Raw genomic sequence first — 16,006 nt, forward strand, 5'->3', positions numbered from 1 at the left:
TTTTCCAAAAAGTGAATGTACTGACTTTTGATTAATTTTAAATTGTATTATTGATCACCAAGAAGGGGAATGAGGAAAAGAGAAAGGGAATGATGAGATGGAAAAAAGAGATTATCACTAAGAAGTAAATCAAAATTTTGATGAATCAATGTGACAATTGCATTGTTGGTCAAATCCAGAAATTCTTGAATCTCAGATCTCTCTTATCCAGGAAGGCACCAAAGATAAAGTCACATTGACTGCTGGGGACAAAGACATCCAGGAACCTAATTATATCAATTTTAGTGGCCAGTCAGCCCACATCAAGCCAGTACACGGTAGGCAATAGGAGATTCTAATGGGATCTAAGAGCTACCAGAGGCCAGAATCCTTTGGTGAGGAAAATGTTTGGATGAATATATGATCAAAACATCAGTACTCCCTATAAGGTAAGCACTGAAATAAAGAGGATGCAAAATTTAGGTAAGGCACAGTCCCTGTCTCCATAATTTTAACAACCCATCCTTTTTAATCTTGTACAACTATTTATGTTTCCATGTAACTCCTTCAGAGTAGGGCCACTCAACTCCTCAAATTCTTCCATTAAATTTCTTGCAAGGATACCAATAGAGCACCTGTGGGATTCTCTTCCCCTTGTTACTTGGCAGATATAATTCTTTCTTCAGTGAAACATTTCTCTAAAAATTTTTTTTTCTATTGCTTCTACTGCACAGTTCTTTGATAATAATGTTTGTCTATTTCAGCATACTCATGCCTGCCATGTGCACACCAATTCTTGGGAGATATAACATGGAGAAGTATCATACACAATCACTAGAAAAAAAGTTAATGGTAAAAGAGGGATCTTTGTTAGGGTGAGAAGTTTGGGATCAACAAAAGTTGCAGCTTTCTCCCAAAGGCAATCCAGATGTAATGAATCAAATACTTTTTTGTACCATCAGAAACAATATGCATGGGGCAAAGTTAGATAGTGCAGTGGATAGAGCACAAATCCTGGAGTAAGGAGAACGTGAATTCAAAAATAATATATATAAGCAATTGTGTGATTGTGACAATATGGCCTGCTTTTGTTATTGTCATTTTTTTCAGTTATTTCAGATTCTTTCTGACCCTATTCTGACAAAGATACTGTAGTTCTTTGCCATTTCTTTCTCCAGCTCATGACAGATGAGGAAATTGAGACAATCAAGGTTAAGTGACTTGCCTAGGATCTCACAGCCAAGAAGTGTCTGAGGCCAGATTTGAACCCAGGAAAGTGAATATAATTTGTGAAAGAAATTTGTTCTCCTACTTCCATAAAGGAGAGGTACATATAAATACACACATACACACACACACACACACACACACACACACACACACACAAATACATATATTTATAAACATTCACACACACACACAGAGCTGGCATTATGTAGTACATTAAGGTTTGCAAAGAACTCTATAAATATTATCTCATTTGATCTTCACAATAACCCAGGAAAGTAAGTTATTATGTTCATCATACAGATGAGGAAATTGAAGCAGAGATGAAGTGACTTGTCCAGGGACACACATTTAAACTCAGGTCTTCCTAACTCCAAATCCAATGCTCTGTCCACTCACTGCACCACTTTAGCTGCTAGCTGCTTCTTCCCTTTTTGTTTTCTTCAGTGACATTTCTACCTCTTCATTTAATAACAATAAGAATGTGAGGCTAAGAATCCAAAATGTGGTGGTTTTACTCTTGTTGACAGAGAAAAGTATTAATGACAAACTTAAAATAAATATAAGATCTTTTGCATTTTTTCTGTTGACCCTCTTCCACTTTCAGATGCCTTCCCACAATCAGGTCTCTCATTCAACTAGCTGTATGCACACAGGACTTCTTGTCTTATCAGCCATGCTGATCATAATTTTAAACCACTCTCCAAGCTTATATTTTACACTGGTATTGCTTAGGCATCAGCACTGATACTGAATTGGTGGCTAAGCCATAAGAAGGAATCTTTAATTCATTGAACAGAAGAAATTCTACCCTATTCTGACTTATGACTCAGGTCTCAAAAGAAAGATCCATTCTTTTTGCTTTTAACATTGTTAATATAACAGAGCAACATTATGCATAGGAGAAGATGTGATAAGCAGTCAGTGCAAGTAGGATCTGGAGGTGGGGGAAATGAGAGGCCATTTCCCTTTAATAGGAGAAGGAAAAAAGGGAAAAGTTATAAAAGGGTTTTCAAATTTTTCATATGCATTTGGTAAAGAACTGACCATAACATGCCGTTGAGCTTTATTTTTCCTTTCAAGGGTTATATAAATAACTCTGAACTGACCTTGAGTTGAATATGAAACTGTACAACATAGAATCCAAAGTAACACAAAGTCATTTCATAAGTACTTAACCATTGTCAAAAACAGTGAAAGAAGCCAAACAAAACTTCAAATGAATATATTTCCACAGCAAATTTTCTAGGAGGTTTTGAAGGAGCTCATTTTCCATATTTAAGGGTATGAAATTAGCCACTTTGCAGCATTTCAGGGCATGACAGCCAGCACCAAATTATACAAATGGAAAAAATTGAAAAAGAGAGCTAGTAAGGGTCATCTGAAATGGTGGCTCTTGAAATGTTAGTTCTTGAAATAGGGCAAATGCAAGGGCAGGATATGCAGTTCTGGAAGATTTGTCTACAGAATGTGACCAAATGTGCAAATAAAACAAAAAGCAGAAAAATTGATTATTGCAAATCTGTAAGTATCTCAAGGAATACTTGTTTACAAGGAGTTAAAATGTTTTGTCAATTAAGATGAGCTGGTGAAACAGAATATCTTTAGCAGTTGTTTTCCTTTTCAAAGTAAGCAAAGAATTGCTTTGAAACACAGCTGCTAGTTATTAATGTGCTTAAAATTAGCAGAATTATAAGTAAATGGAAATCAACAATACTGGAATCAAATACTGGAAGATATCAAATACTCAGTTATATTTAAACTGGCTCTTACTAAGGACAAGTAGGTAGAATAGACAATTTTATGCACCACTCAAAATTTATCTCCAGGGTCTCAATTTCAGCACCCCTGAAAAGGAAATAAATGCTTCTCCATATATACCTACCAAACTCACCTCTGGAAAAACCAGCACTTTAGTGATATTCATAGTCAACTAGGCTTTGAGCTACATAATTAGAGTTGATCAAAGTCTAACTTGACTTAGTAGCATTGTATAGGTGCTACCTCCTGAATAACTAAGCCTTTTCTGATCCCATTCCCACCTCCCACCCCCAATTCCTAGCACTTTGTCTGTATTGAAATTATTTTCCACTACTTTGAAAATAATTACTTGTGTACATGTTGCATTCCCCTAGGACAGGGATCCTTAACTTGAGGTGTGTGAATTTGTTTTTTAAAAATATTTTGATTTTTTAATATTTGAAACTGTTTTAAAAATGTTCAATATAACTTCTTTTCTTCATAAATTTGTGTATATTTTATGTATTTGAAAATATTTTTCTGAGAAGTAGTCTATAGACATAACCAGACTTCCACAAGGGTCCATGACACAAAAAAAGGGCAAGTACTTCTATGGGAATGTAGGTTCTTTGAGGGTAAGATGTGTTTTGTTGTATGCTTACTATGAGCCTTGCATACAACAGGTTCTTCACACTAAGTTCTCAATCATGTTACTGTTTGCCATTCAAAAAATTCCAAAGCAGCAAAGAAGAGACCAGGACTGCATGGTCTGTCCTCTTTGGCCTGGAGAGGGCCCAGAAGCCAAACTTGGCTCCAACAGCCCTTCCAAGTGATGATCAAACATCAGCATAACTCCCAATGTCAGCAGCCTGGAGGGAAAAAAAAAGTAACCATAATGTGCAGCCAGAAAGGCTCTGGACATTTTGTCTTTTAAGAAATGATGCAAAAAAAACCCCCAACAACAACAAAAACAATGCAGGGCCATGCAGACTTGATTCAGTCCCTGTGGTTTTACCATCAGTCTCTGTTTGACACAAATCTGGAGGAAATGGTTCAGTATATGAATATTGCTGCATTTGTTCTATTACTCTGAATTTACTGTGAAGCCTACTGATTTAATATTTATTAAGTAAGAAGTATGTGCAAGGTGTGATACTGTCCACAAATAATAAATCATTTCTCCCTTCTGGAAATTCATGTTCTAAAGGAACAGAAATAAATGTTGCTTTTCCTCCAAAAAGAAGAGGATGGAGAAAAAAGGAATGAGATGATAAAATTTCACATGCAAAGAATGTGCAGCCTTTTCATGAGCTCTATAGTCTCTCTGGGTTCATTTCAGTTTCATTGACCTTTTAAAACACTTTGAGGATATAGCTCAGCAGTGATGGAAGAAAAAATTTATTTTCATTATTTAAAATTAAAGAAGATGTTATTAACAAGAGCTCACAATTCTATAGTTCTAAAAGATTTACAAAGTATTTTCCCCACAGTAGCACTAAGAGATATAAGAAGGAGAAATATTTCTATTTCATTTTATGGATAAAGATCTTGAGAATCTAAAGGACATTTTCATGGTCATATGGCTAGTTGTGACAAAATTAGAATTTGAACCAAGGTTTTCTGATGCTGACTGAAGACATAAACTCTACACATTTATTGTCTAGAAGGTGAAAGTTGGAGGGTCAAATGAGGTGGTGTACATTTCCTAAAGGAGATGAGATGGTGATTATGAATGAGGGAAAGAATGTATCACAGGATACATGCAACTAGGACCATTTAGAGACCAATGCTATAGAAGAGAGTACAATGGTGGATACACAAGATAGGAAGAAAGCTTACCTGGCAACTAATTTTTAAGTTCTCTACAACAAGTAAGTACTACAATAAATATGACTAAGTCCTCTTGGATGATGTGATTGCTGCCAAGGTGAGTAGGTCTAAAGGAATAGGGATGAGAGAAGCACCCAAGAACAAATATGAAATTGGAGAAGCCCCCATAATAACAGGAATTTTTTAAACATGAAGAAAGTAGTAACAGAATAGTTTAGGAATGTTTTATATACTTAAAATCAAGTTTCTCAAGTAGAACAGCATCTTACCCTGTTAAGCAAAGAACAGGACAGAAGCAATGGGGTAAATAAAGCACATAAATCTTTGGAGATAAGGGGGTGGAGCCAAGGTGGCAGCGTGAAGGCATTTCCTGAGAAATTCGACCCCCCAATCCCCCCCCCCAAAACAAGCAAAGGATGGCTCTAGTCAAAATTTAGAGGGGCAGAACCCACAGAAAGACTGAGTGATACATTTTCCCAGTCCAAGATAACTTAGAAGTTCTGTGGGAAAAGTGTGCTTCACCAGGTGTGCTTCTGGGGTTGGAAAAAAAGCCGGGGTGCAGCCCAGCCCGGCCCATCCCAGTACAGTGCAGCCCAGAGATTATTGGCAACAGCTTGCAGGGGCAATGACAGCGAGAATTGGGAGAAAGCATCCTGCACCCCCAGAGATGGTAAGGGAAGTCTGCAGAGATTTCTCTGCTCTCCCTGGGGTAGGACTCTGCTTCCAGATCACATTTTGCAGTTTGGGCTTCCATACTAAATAACCAAGCTGGAGACCTCCTGATAGCTCCAGGGCAGAAGGCACTGCTGTGGTCAACTACATATCAAAGCACAGGCAAGAGAGCATAAGACCTTGGAGGAATAAAGGCCCCAGTGGGGTGTCCCAAAAAAACCCAACTCCAAAGCCTTGGAAGTGCTGTAAATTAGTCTTGGGCTGAGGAAATGAATAAACAACAGAAAAAGAAGAATCTGACAGGGGCAGCTAGGTGGCGTAGTGGATAAGAACCCATCCTGGAGTCAGGAGTACCTGGGTTCAAATCTGGTCTCAGACACTTAATAATTACTTAGCTGTGTGGCCTTGGGCAAGCCTAAAAACCTTAAAAAAAAAAAAAAAAGAAGAAGAAGAAGAAGAAGAAGAAGAAGAATCTGACCATAGAGAATTACTTTAGTCCCATGGAAGAAGATCAAAACACATACTCAGATAAGGACAAAATCAAAGCTTCTGTATCCAGCCTCCAAGAGAAATAGAAAATGGGCTCAGACTATGGAGGAGCTCAAAAAAAACTTTGAAAAGCAATTAAGGGAGGTGGAGGAAAAATTGGGAGGAGAGATGAGAGCGATGTAGATAAATCATGAAAATCAAATCAAGAGCTTGGTGAAAGAAATACAAAAAAAAAAAAACAACTGAAGAAAATAATATGTTAAAAACCAGTTTAGGCCTAATGGAAAAAGCAAAACAAAAGGCAAATAAGGTGAAGAATGCCTTATAAAGCAGAACTGGCTAGCTGGAAAAGGAGATAAAAAAGTTCTCTGAAGAAAATAACTCCTTCAAATGCAAAATGGAACTAAAGGAAGCTGATGACTTTGCATGAAAGCAGGAAGAAATAAAACTCTGCCAAAAAAGCCAAAAATTAGAAGAAAATGTGAAATATCTGACTGGAAAAAGAACCAACCTTGAAAACAGATCCAGAAGAAATAATTTAAAAATTATTGGGCTATCTGAAAGCCATGACCAGGAGGAGAGCCTAGACTTCATTTTTCAAGAAATAATACAGCACAATTGCCCTGAGATCCTAGAAGCAGAGGGTGAAATAGAAATCAAGAGAATTCATCAGTCACCCCATGAAAGAGATCCCCAAAGAAAAACTTCCAGGAATATTATAGCCAACTTCCAAAACTCCCAAATCAAAGAGAAAATTCTAAAAACCGCCAGATACAAACAATTCAACTATCGAGATTCTATAGTCGGGATTACACAGGATCTGGCAGCACCTACATTAAGGGCTCATAGGGGTTGGAATATGATATTCCGGAAGGCAAAAGATCTTGGCTTACAACTGAGAATCAGCTACCCAGCCAAACTGAACATCCTCTTTCAGGAGGAAAAGATGGACTTTCAGACTTTCTTACTGAGATGACCAGAGTTGAACAGAAAGTTTGATCTCCAAGTATAGGACTCTGGTGAACCACAGGGGGAGTGGAAGAGAGGGACTAAACATGAGGAACCTGATGAGGTTGAACTGTTTGTATTGCTGCACAGGAAGAACATATTGATAACTTATATGAACTTTCTCATTTATAAGAGCTATTAGAAGGAGCATATATAGACAGGACATAGGAAGGAGCAGAATATAATGGTATGATGTGGTAAAGGGATGGAGTAAAAGGGTCATGGGGAAAAGGAGATGAAGAAGAAGCTGAGAGATTTCACATAAGAGTCAAGAAAAAGCTTTTGCAATGGAGTGGAAAGGGGGAAGGCAAGGAGAAATGGCTCAGGGAGGAAATAGAGTGAAGAAGTCTATCTTGCCCTGGAGAAGGATGGGAGGAAAGGGATAGTATGAAGGGGAATGGGGGAAGGGAAGGGGGAAGTAGGTGATGGAAGAGAGAGAAGATCGAGGAAGAGTGTACTCAGATGCAATACACTTTTGGACAGGGTCAGGATAAAAGGAGGGAGAGAGAGAGAGAGAGAGAGAGAGAGAGAGAGAGACAGAGACAGAGACAGAGACAGAGAGAGAATAGAATAAATGAGAGTGGGGAGAAATAGAGTGGAGGTACAGCTAATAATAGAAACTGAGGGAAAAATATTGAAGCAACTACTCTGGTGGACTTATGATAAAGAAAGCAACTCACCCCAGAGACAGTCATTGAAATCTGAAATCTGAACACAGACTGAAATACAATTCTCTCTCTCTCTCTCTCTCTCTCTCTCTCTCTCTCTCTCTCTCTCTCTCTCTCCTTGAGGTTTCTCATCTTCTTGGGGGGGGTGTTATGTTTACTCTTATAACATTCAATTTACATCAATGTATGGTATGGAGACAATGTAGAGAATGTCAGACAGCCTTCTGTGGGGGGGGGGGGATTGTAGAATTCAGAGCCTTGCAAAAAAAAAAATGATGGGTACATATTACTATTGCATATAATTGGAAAACAAATTAAAAAATGTTAAAATAAAAAAAATCTTTGGAGACAGATATAAAAAAAAGGCAGAGGATTCAAGCAAGAATCAAGAGTAGGGAACAATATTGCCAAAAAGTATCAGCAGAGGGAAACAAAGAGGCAAAGATAGGGTTGGGAGAATGAGGAAGTAGAGAGGTTCAAAAGGGTATAAAAAACTCCCCTAACAAATCAGTGGAATTCACATGGAAGAATAAAAGGAAGAAGAAAACCTAATGGATGAAACTAATGCAGAGAATTGTGTTTCAAATCACCTTCATAGTCCCACCCCAAACTAGTAAAATCTCTTGAACTTAGTAAAGACTTTAGGCTTTATAAATGTTTACTAAAGTGTCAGACAATGGCTTATAATGATGGTCCATCATATAAAGCCCTCTGAGAGAAAAAAAAGATCCCAAAATTGAAATGAAGGTAGGGGAGAAGAACAAGTAGTCCTATGGGCAAGACAAAGGAAAAGAGCTACTCAAAGATAAGGGTATCCAGCCAGCCACAGCTTTAATATAGACTAGAAAAAAGTCAAAGATGTCCTTATAGAAGTACATTATGTTCACAGGACTGTTTGGAAACATTCAAATGATGGTCCACATCATTGGTGATATTATTATTACTCTGTTATTGTTATTATTGTCCAGAAGAGAAATAGAAAGACATCAGCTAGAGATGAATTCTTTCTCTCTCTTTAATTTCAATGTTAGACTTTGCACTGGACCTTCCTGCTAAAGACTATGTATAATTTAGCCAGCAACATGAAAGAAAAGGACTAGGACAGAAGTATAAACGAAGTCACATCATTGTATCAGGGGAGGAAGGCATTTTTTTGCTGTCTTTTTCCCCCCTCCTAATTTATCTTTGAGTTAAACTCAGGACACCAGTTGCTACATTGGTCATCATTACAAGAGAATTCTAACAGTTGGAAAAACAACTTACCATGTAATGACTTCATTCCTAATGTATATGATGGTCTCCGTAAAGGGAGAGATTTTGGAAGGGAGGGGTATGTGCTGCTGAAGAGTACATCATTGGGCAAGGCTTGGTCCAGAATTGAGTTCCTTGAGGTGAAGTAGTGCTCTCTTTGACCACTGTAAATACTTTCATCTGACAATGTTCTGTGCAAGGTCCGCCGTGTAGTAGGAGTGGAAGGAAAAGGAGACTGTGGAGAGGAAAGCCCATGGAACTGTAAAATAATGTCAACATAAGTGGAGTAAATCTCATTGGTTCAGGAATTTGAGGGATTGGGGGGGGGTAGGAGAAGAGATTAAGTTCATTAGACAAAACAAAAGATTATTTCCCAGCTTGAAATCTCAGGAACCATACCTTATATATTTAATTATCACCTAACACTGTTGTCTACAGGTATACTGGAGACACTTGATAGTATGAACACTCTACACAGAAACTTGTTGGGCAATCATCCCTTCCTTCTTACTTCCATAATGCATTTGGCTAGGCAACAAGTATTTGTTTATCAATGTTTTGTAAAATTAAATTTCCATAACAATTAGGTGTCTTGTAGAAGATATAGTAGAGTCATGGAGAATTGATTCTAGGAGTTCATGGAAATGGGTTTCTTTGACCAGAAAATTTGAAAAAGAAAAGTATTGAGAAGGTAGATACTTGAAGGCAACCAGTTATCATGTCCTGATCTTCCTTCCATCTCTGCCTTTACAGAGACCATCAAATGGATAATCATCTTGTAAATTCATTTAAAAAAAGAACTTCTCTGACTGGTATCTGACTTTTTTGTGATCAAATTTGAAATTATGTGAAAATTTCCTGCAAGCAGGAGATAATTTGTTAAGTTTATTCACTGGTAAGCAACAGAAACTTAACAGCACCTAAAGGCCCATTTATTCCAAGCAACATGCAATACAATACAGCATATGCATGCTGGCCAACCACTGCCTATAGATGATCACTCAACCTGTTGAACAGAATAAAATAGAGACACCAATGGAGAGGAAGTTGCAATAGCATCCTATGACTAATTGAAAGGTTGGTATAATTGTAAAAGAGACAAATTCATGAATGACTGCATAAATCCAACAACACAAAATTTAGGGAAGTGATAGTCCCAGTGTATTCTGCCCTAGCCAAAACACATCTGAAATACTGTATTCAGCTGCATGGATCAGATTTTAAGAAGGCTCCAGATTAGTTTCATCATTCAAAGTGACTACAATGACAAAAGACCTCAAGGATCATTTCATATTGAAGTTTAGATGAAGGAACTGAGACCATCTAGTTTAAGGAAAGGAAAAATTCAGGACATGATAACTGGTTGCCTTCAAGTATCTAAAAGGTTCTTCTGTTGGAAACCCTAGGGAATCAGACTTACTCCAACTGAGCCTAGAAACCACAACTAGAAGCAATAGGTAGAAGTTGTATAAAAAAGGCAGATTTAGACTTGTCTCAGGAAAAACCTCCTGGCAGAGCTATTCAAAAGTGGAATGTTTTGTCTTGGGAGCTAATGGTTCCTCTTCATTTATCAACCTCATCATGACATACTACTTTTAGCATGCTTACTAAAAAGCTAAACATTCCACATTTCAGGAAGAGACTGGAAGAAGGAAAGTATCATTCCTGGAGTATCTGAGTTTACTTAAAGTTCTAGGAAGAGGGGGTGGCTAGGTGGTGCTGTGGATAGAGCACCAGCCTTGGAGTTAGGAGTACCTGAGTTCAGATCCGGCCTCAGACACTTAATAATTACCTAGCTGTGTGGCCTTGGGCAAGCCACTTAACCCCACTGCCTTGCAAAAAAAAAAACCCTAAAAAAAATTCTAGGAAGAATTCTAGAAAAGGTGGCAAGATAATATTTTTCTTTGAAGAATTTATGACCAAACAAGATAGAGAAGATTGTGAAATGCAAAATGGATCATTTTGACAACATTAAATTAAAAAAGGTTTTGCACAACCTAAACATATGTAACCAAGATTAGAAGGAAAGCAGAAAGTTGGGAAACAATTTTTTTTACAGCAAAAATTTATGATAAAGACTTAAATATATAGAGAACTGAGTCAAATTTATGAGAATACAAGTCATTTCCCAATTGATGGTCAAAGGATATGTACAGATGGTTTTCAAACTACTGCCTCAAATGTTCTCAATCACTATTAGAGAAATACAAATTAAAACAACTCAGAAGTATCATCTCACACCTATCTAATTGGTTATATGATAGAAAAGGAAAATGACAAATGTTGGATATGTGGGGAAATTGAAACAGTAATGCACTGTTGGTGCCATTGTGAACTGATCCAATCATTCTGGGGAGCAACTAGGAACTATACCTAAAGGACAATCAAACTATGCATACTTTCTGATCCAGCAATATCAACACTAGCCTGTAACTCAAAGAGATCATAAAAAAGGGAAAAGGACCCACATGTACAAATTTGTGGTGTCAAAGAACTGGAAATTGAGGGAATGCCCATCAACTGGGGACTGGCTGAACAAGCAGTGGTATATGAAGTAATGGAATACTATTGCTCTATAAGAAAAGATGAGCAAGCAAATTTCAGAAAAACTGGAAAGACTTACATGAACTCATGTGAACAAAGTGAGTAGAATCAGTAGAACATTGTACATTATAGTGTCAGCAACTTGGTGTGATCAACTAAGACAGACTTAGCTCTTTTCAACAATGCAATAACAATTCCAAAAGACTTGTGATGAAAAATGCCATCCAATGAAAGAACTATGGAGTTTTTAATTTTTTTTCTTGGTTTTTCTTTTTTGTTCTGATTCTTCTTTCACAACATGAACAATGTGGAAATATTGTTAACATGATTGTACATGTATAACCTTTATCAGATTGCTTGCTATCTTGGAGAGGAAGGGAGTAAAATTTGGAACTGAAAATCTTACAAAACTTTCTTAACACATAATAACTCTCCTTCTTTCTACCACTATTAGGTGGTTTGGTCTACAGGGCACTGGAGATGCGAGTTAAGATCTGAGAGTTCAAATACATACCAATCAATGGCTGTGTGATGCTGAGCAATTCACCTAACCTCTGCCTTCTTTATTTTCCTCTTCTGTAAACTGGAGATAACATTATACCTACCTGGTGGAGAAATTATGTATGACCATGAAGATTTCTATCTTGGTTATTATAGAAAGGATCTGAGCAAAAAGATAACTGTTGCTCAATAGTATTGAAAGAACTGCAGAATCACAGAATCAGAGTTGCGAGTAATCTAGATAAAACCTATAGCTGAAGAGGGGGTCACTTTATAACTTGCTTGACAAGGATTGTTATGAGGATCAAATATGTATTATATAAATATTAGTTGCCAATATCATCGTCATATCATTCATATCTGTGTTTGTCAAGGCTCTTTGGGGGAAATTAGATGTTGTGTATGGGAAGGTCAGTCCTGTTCAAAGGAGAGAAATAGAGGACTAATTGAAAAGTGAACTATACAGTTTAAAAAACAAAAAAGAAAAAACTACAACATCCTAAGACTACCTGAATGGGCAGAGATCTTAATCATCATTTGGGCAATTTTTTCATTTTACACAGGGAAAATGAGCTTTAGAAAAGGTCAGTGATTTATCTGGAGCTCTAAAGTAAATGGTGGAACAAGAATGCCTGTTACCACTTTAAATATGAAGTCATCTTCATTTATATTTAGTGAGCATCATGGTCATCTTTTCCCTCCTTGAAAGTTTATCCTTTGGTTTGTTTGCAGGTGTCACTGACACTTAGTCTGTACTGCTACAATGGCACTGTTCAGTTCTGTTTCTGTCCATACTACACCCTGCACCCTGGGGGTTTGTGAGTATTCTTTATCTATGTCCCCTCACTTGAACAAAACTGACCATAACCATTTTTCTTAGGAATCCTTCTACCCACCATTCTTCATATACACAATTAGACATCCTACTCAGCAATGATTGAACATTATAATTGCATCAATTCTCTGTCAGCTGCCAGGTTTTGTTCAAGGTGATGCTGCTATATTGATGAAACTTTTCAAGAAATCAAGACTGATAACCTTAAACTCTTCATATCTCCTTAATACTTTTAAATCAAGAATCAAAAAAAGGTTACAGTCAGAACAAATTTCATTTTCCTCTAACCTCCAAGACAAGCTATGAAATAATTTGTTATTTGGAATATAGTATTTAAAAATTTTAATAAGCCTCTTTGGGTTTTGACAAACACAGAAAGAAGTTGCAAGGACTTGCTTTTGCAGAGGTTACCAGGGAAACCATTTGTACCCTAGGTGATGAGTCTGAACTGTTAAGGGCTGGCTTACAAAACAGAAATTATGTAAATCAAGAAACTATACATCTAAAGTGATTATATAAATGTTTATAAAAATAAATCATTTCTGACAAAATCTTAGAACAATTCTATGAATTCTATGAAAATGTTGATTGAAGTTTAAACACCAAATTTCACTTCTTGGCCAAAAAAATAAGATACCCCCCCCCCCCACAATAGGATTAGGGAGATACTAAAAGCATTTATGTGACTACAGTAACTTCCCTTTTGTTTTGAATCAAGACTGGAAGTATTGCTGGTAGTTAAGAGAACATTTTAATTTTCATTTTCAACCAAATCCAGAAGTTCTTTTAAAGGGTTCACAAGCTTTACCTTTCAAAGGGTTTCAGAACACATCAAAAGTTAAGAATCTTAATTCAAAAGGAAGAAATAACATGTACTCAAAAATTTCAGGGCAGGTGGTCATTAGGCTTACTGTGTGACAATCTTAGTTTATTCATCAATACACTGGAGATAGTACTAGCATTATTTCATAAGCTTTGTGGGGAAAAGTGATTTCTTAAAACTTAGAGTGTTATATAAATGTTATTTCCTTTTCTATTAGCCTTAAACGCAGCATCCAACTGACTAGCTGATAAAATCTCAGTTCTCATCTTAGCAGAAGTCATGGTAGAAAACCTGTGTTAGAAGAGGGGAAAAAAATCATGTATGACCATGAAGATTTCTTTTGCTGTTGTTATAAGGAAGAATCTGAGCAAAAAGATAACTGTAATTGCAAAATCACAGAATCAGGGTAGAAAAAGACTTTGGGAGCAATCTAGACAAAACCTATAGCTGAAGAGGGATTTCCTTTGGAACTATTATCTCCCTTATTCTGCATATTGTCCTACTCTCAACACTCATGAGATTTAAAAATATTAGATTTTTTAAAGAATCTTAATATTTAATAGCATAACACTGCATAACAACATTACAACCAAAATTGCTTAATAATTTTTTTACTTATCAATTTCCGTGCCTTACTTAAGTTTAATAACTATGTCCTTCACAATTCTCATGAGGATTCATCCTGGACATTTTCTCACATGATCAAATAAGTGTACCTGATAAGCCTATTATGTATGCATTCATTCAAGTTTTTAATAAAATCCTTACTAATAAATCACTTTAGAAAAATATGCCACATGCTATAGGGAGATCATAAAGGTTTAGAAGATACAATTCATGACCTCAAGACCTCTTAATATAATGACAAAAGATAAGGACAAAACCTATTAACATGTTTATATACAAAAGCAAAAGTGAATTTTGATTACATCAGAATAAAGTTACTTAAGGTGTCATAATTCAATCTCTTTTTAAGGGCTCTTTCAAAGTAATGGACTCAAACCAACCTATCTTTTATAATAGGATTCTTTATTAATTTTTTTATAAAAGTTCAGAAAACATATATAAGGCATAATCTGGGAAGATAAAGTATAAAACAATCAAAAGGATTTTTTCAGTATTTCAGAAGTTAACTTTGAGCACTTCTAAAAAAGTGATATGAAGATCATCAGACCAAGAGTCAATTCATGTCTCATGTCTCACCTTAGATTTAACCTCATCATCCAAGTAACTGCCACATTTTGACCTTTCTACCTCCATACCACTTTCCACCATTAGTCCCCATTCACCTCCCACCTAAACTAGTGCAATAACCTTCTAATTGGTCTCTCAGCTAAAGCAAACTCTTCAACTTATTATCCACAAAGTGGCCAAAGTGATTTTTCTAAAGTTTAAGTCTAATCATGTGCCTCTACAATGGCCCCTAGGATAAACTGTAAATTTCTTGGTTAAACTTGAAAAGTCCATTACAGAAGGCAGAGCCAAGATGGCAAAATGGAGGCAAAAACTCCCACAAGCTCTCTCCAAAACCAATCCAAATACCTTTAAATAATGACTCTAACCAAATTCTAGAGTAGCAGAACCCTCAAGAAGACTGGATGAAACAATTTTTCAGCCCAAATCACATTGGAAGATCAGTGGGAAAGGTCTATCACACCTTTAGAAAGGGCCCTAGGACCAATCCCCAGCAAACTGGCTTCAGCCATCCAGGAACAACTGGATCCATGGCAATGGTGGCAGCTTCCAGACCTCTCAGCTGGGGATTGTCAAGGACGATTGGGAAGTTCAGCAGGAAAACTGTGCTGAACCAGAATGAAAGAGGAACCTACCCAGTCCACCAAAGGCCTCAGTGCAGATGTGACCCAGGAATCAGGAACAAGCCTGGGGAGCCACTCAGCAGCTGTTACCAGAGTGCTCAGGCCATGGATGGTAAGGGAGAATGCAGAGGTCTCTCTTCTATTCCTAAGATAGGTCTCTGTTGCTTTTCCTGTGTTTAGATCCCGGTCAGTCTGAGGCCCCAGGCTCAGAATAAGGAGCTTTACTCCTCACGATTCTAGGACAGAGGACCACAAAGGGTCTGTGGTTATCCACAGACCACAACACAGATCAGGAGGAGAGCAGTCAGAGTCTCTCATGAGACTTTGGAGGAATTGAGGTTTGGGGGGGGGGGGGGGTTATCCCTGAAAACAGCTGCAAATTCTCTCAAAATCTTGAGACAGCATGACCTCCACCTTGGAAGCAGAACCTCGCCTTAACAAAGACTTGAAAATCATGTCATAAACTGGGGAAATGAGCAAATAACAGAAGAGAAAAAAATCCAACCATAGTTAACTACTTTGGTCCCATGGAGGATCAAAATATACACTCAGAAAATAACAATGTCAAAGCTTCTGTATCCAAGAGAGTCTAAGAAAACTATGAATTGGTCTCAGATTGAAA

At 37.1% G+C, this 16,006-nt stretch overlaps 1 protein-coding gene across 14 annotated transcripts in view; it reads right to left on the minus strand.

Moving 5' to 3' along the window:
• Positions 1-16,006, minus strand: part of SIPA1L1 (signal induced proliferation associated 1 like 1) — a 395,826-nt gene that overhangs the window by 12,616 nt on the left and 367,204 nt on the right. For 13 of the 14 annotated variants that reach the window (XM_074235817.1, XM_074235823.1, XM_074235820.1 and 10 more), the window contains one exon: positions 8,877-9,123. In XM_074235817.1, coding sequence (XP_074091918.1) covers positions 8,877-9,123 — 247 coding nt within the window. The remainder of the gene's footprint in view (positions 1-8,876; positions 9,124-16,006) is intronic. The other variant, XM_074235822.1, reaches the window with a different exon arrangement.

This window comes from Macrotis lagotis, chromosome 4 (assembly GCF_037893015.1).
Source record: "Macrotis lagotis isolate mMagLag1 chromosome 4, bilby.v1.9.chrom.fasta, whole genome shotgun sequence".
In the NCBI taxonomy this organism is placed as follows: Eukaryota; Metazoa; Chordata; class Mammalia; order Peramelemorphia; family Peramelidae; genus Macrotis; species Macrotis lagotis.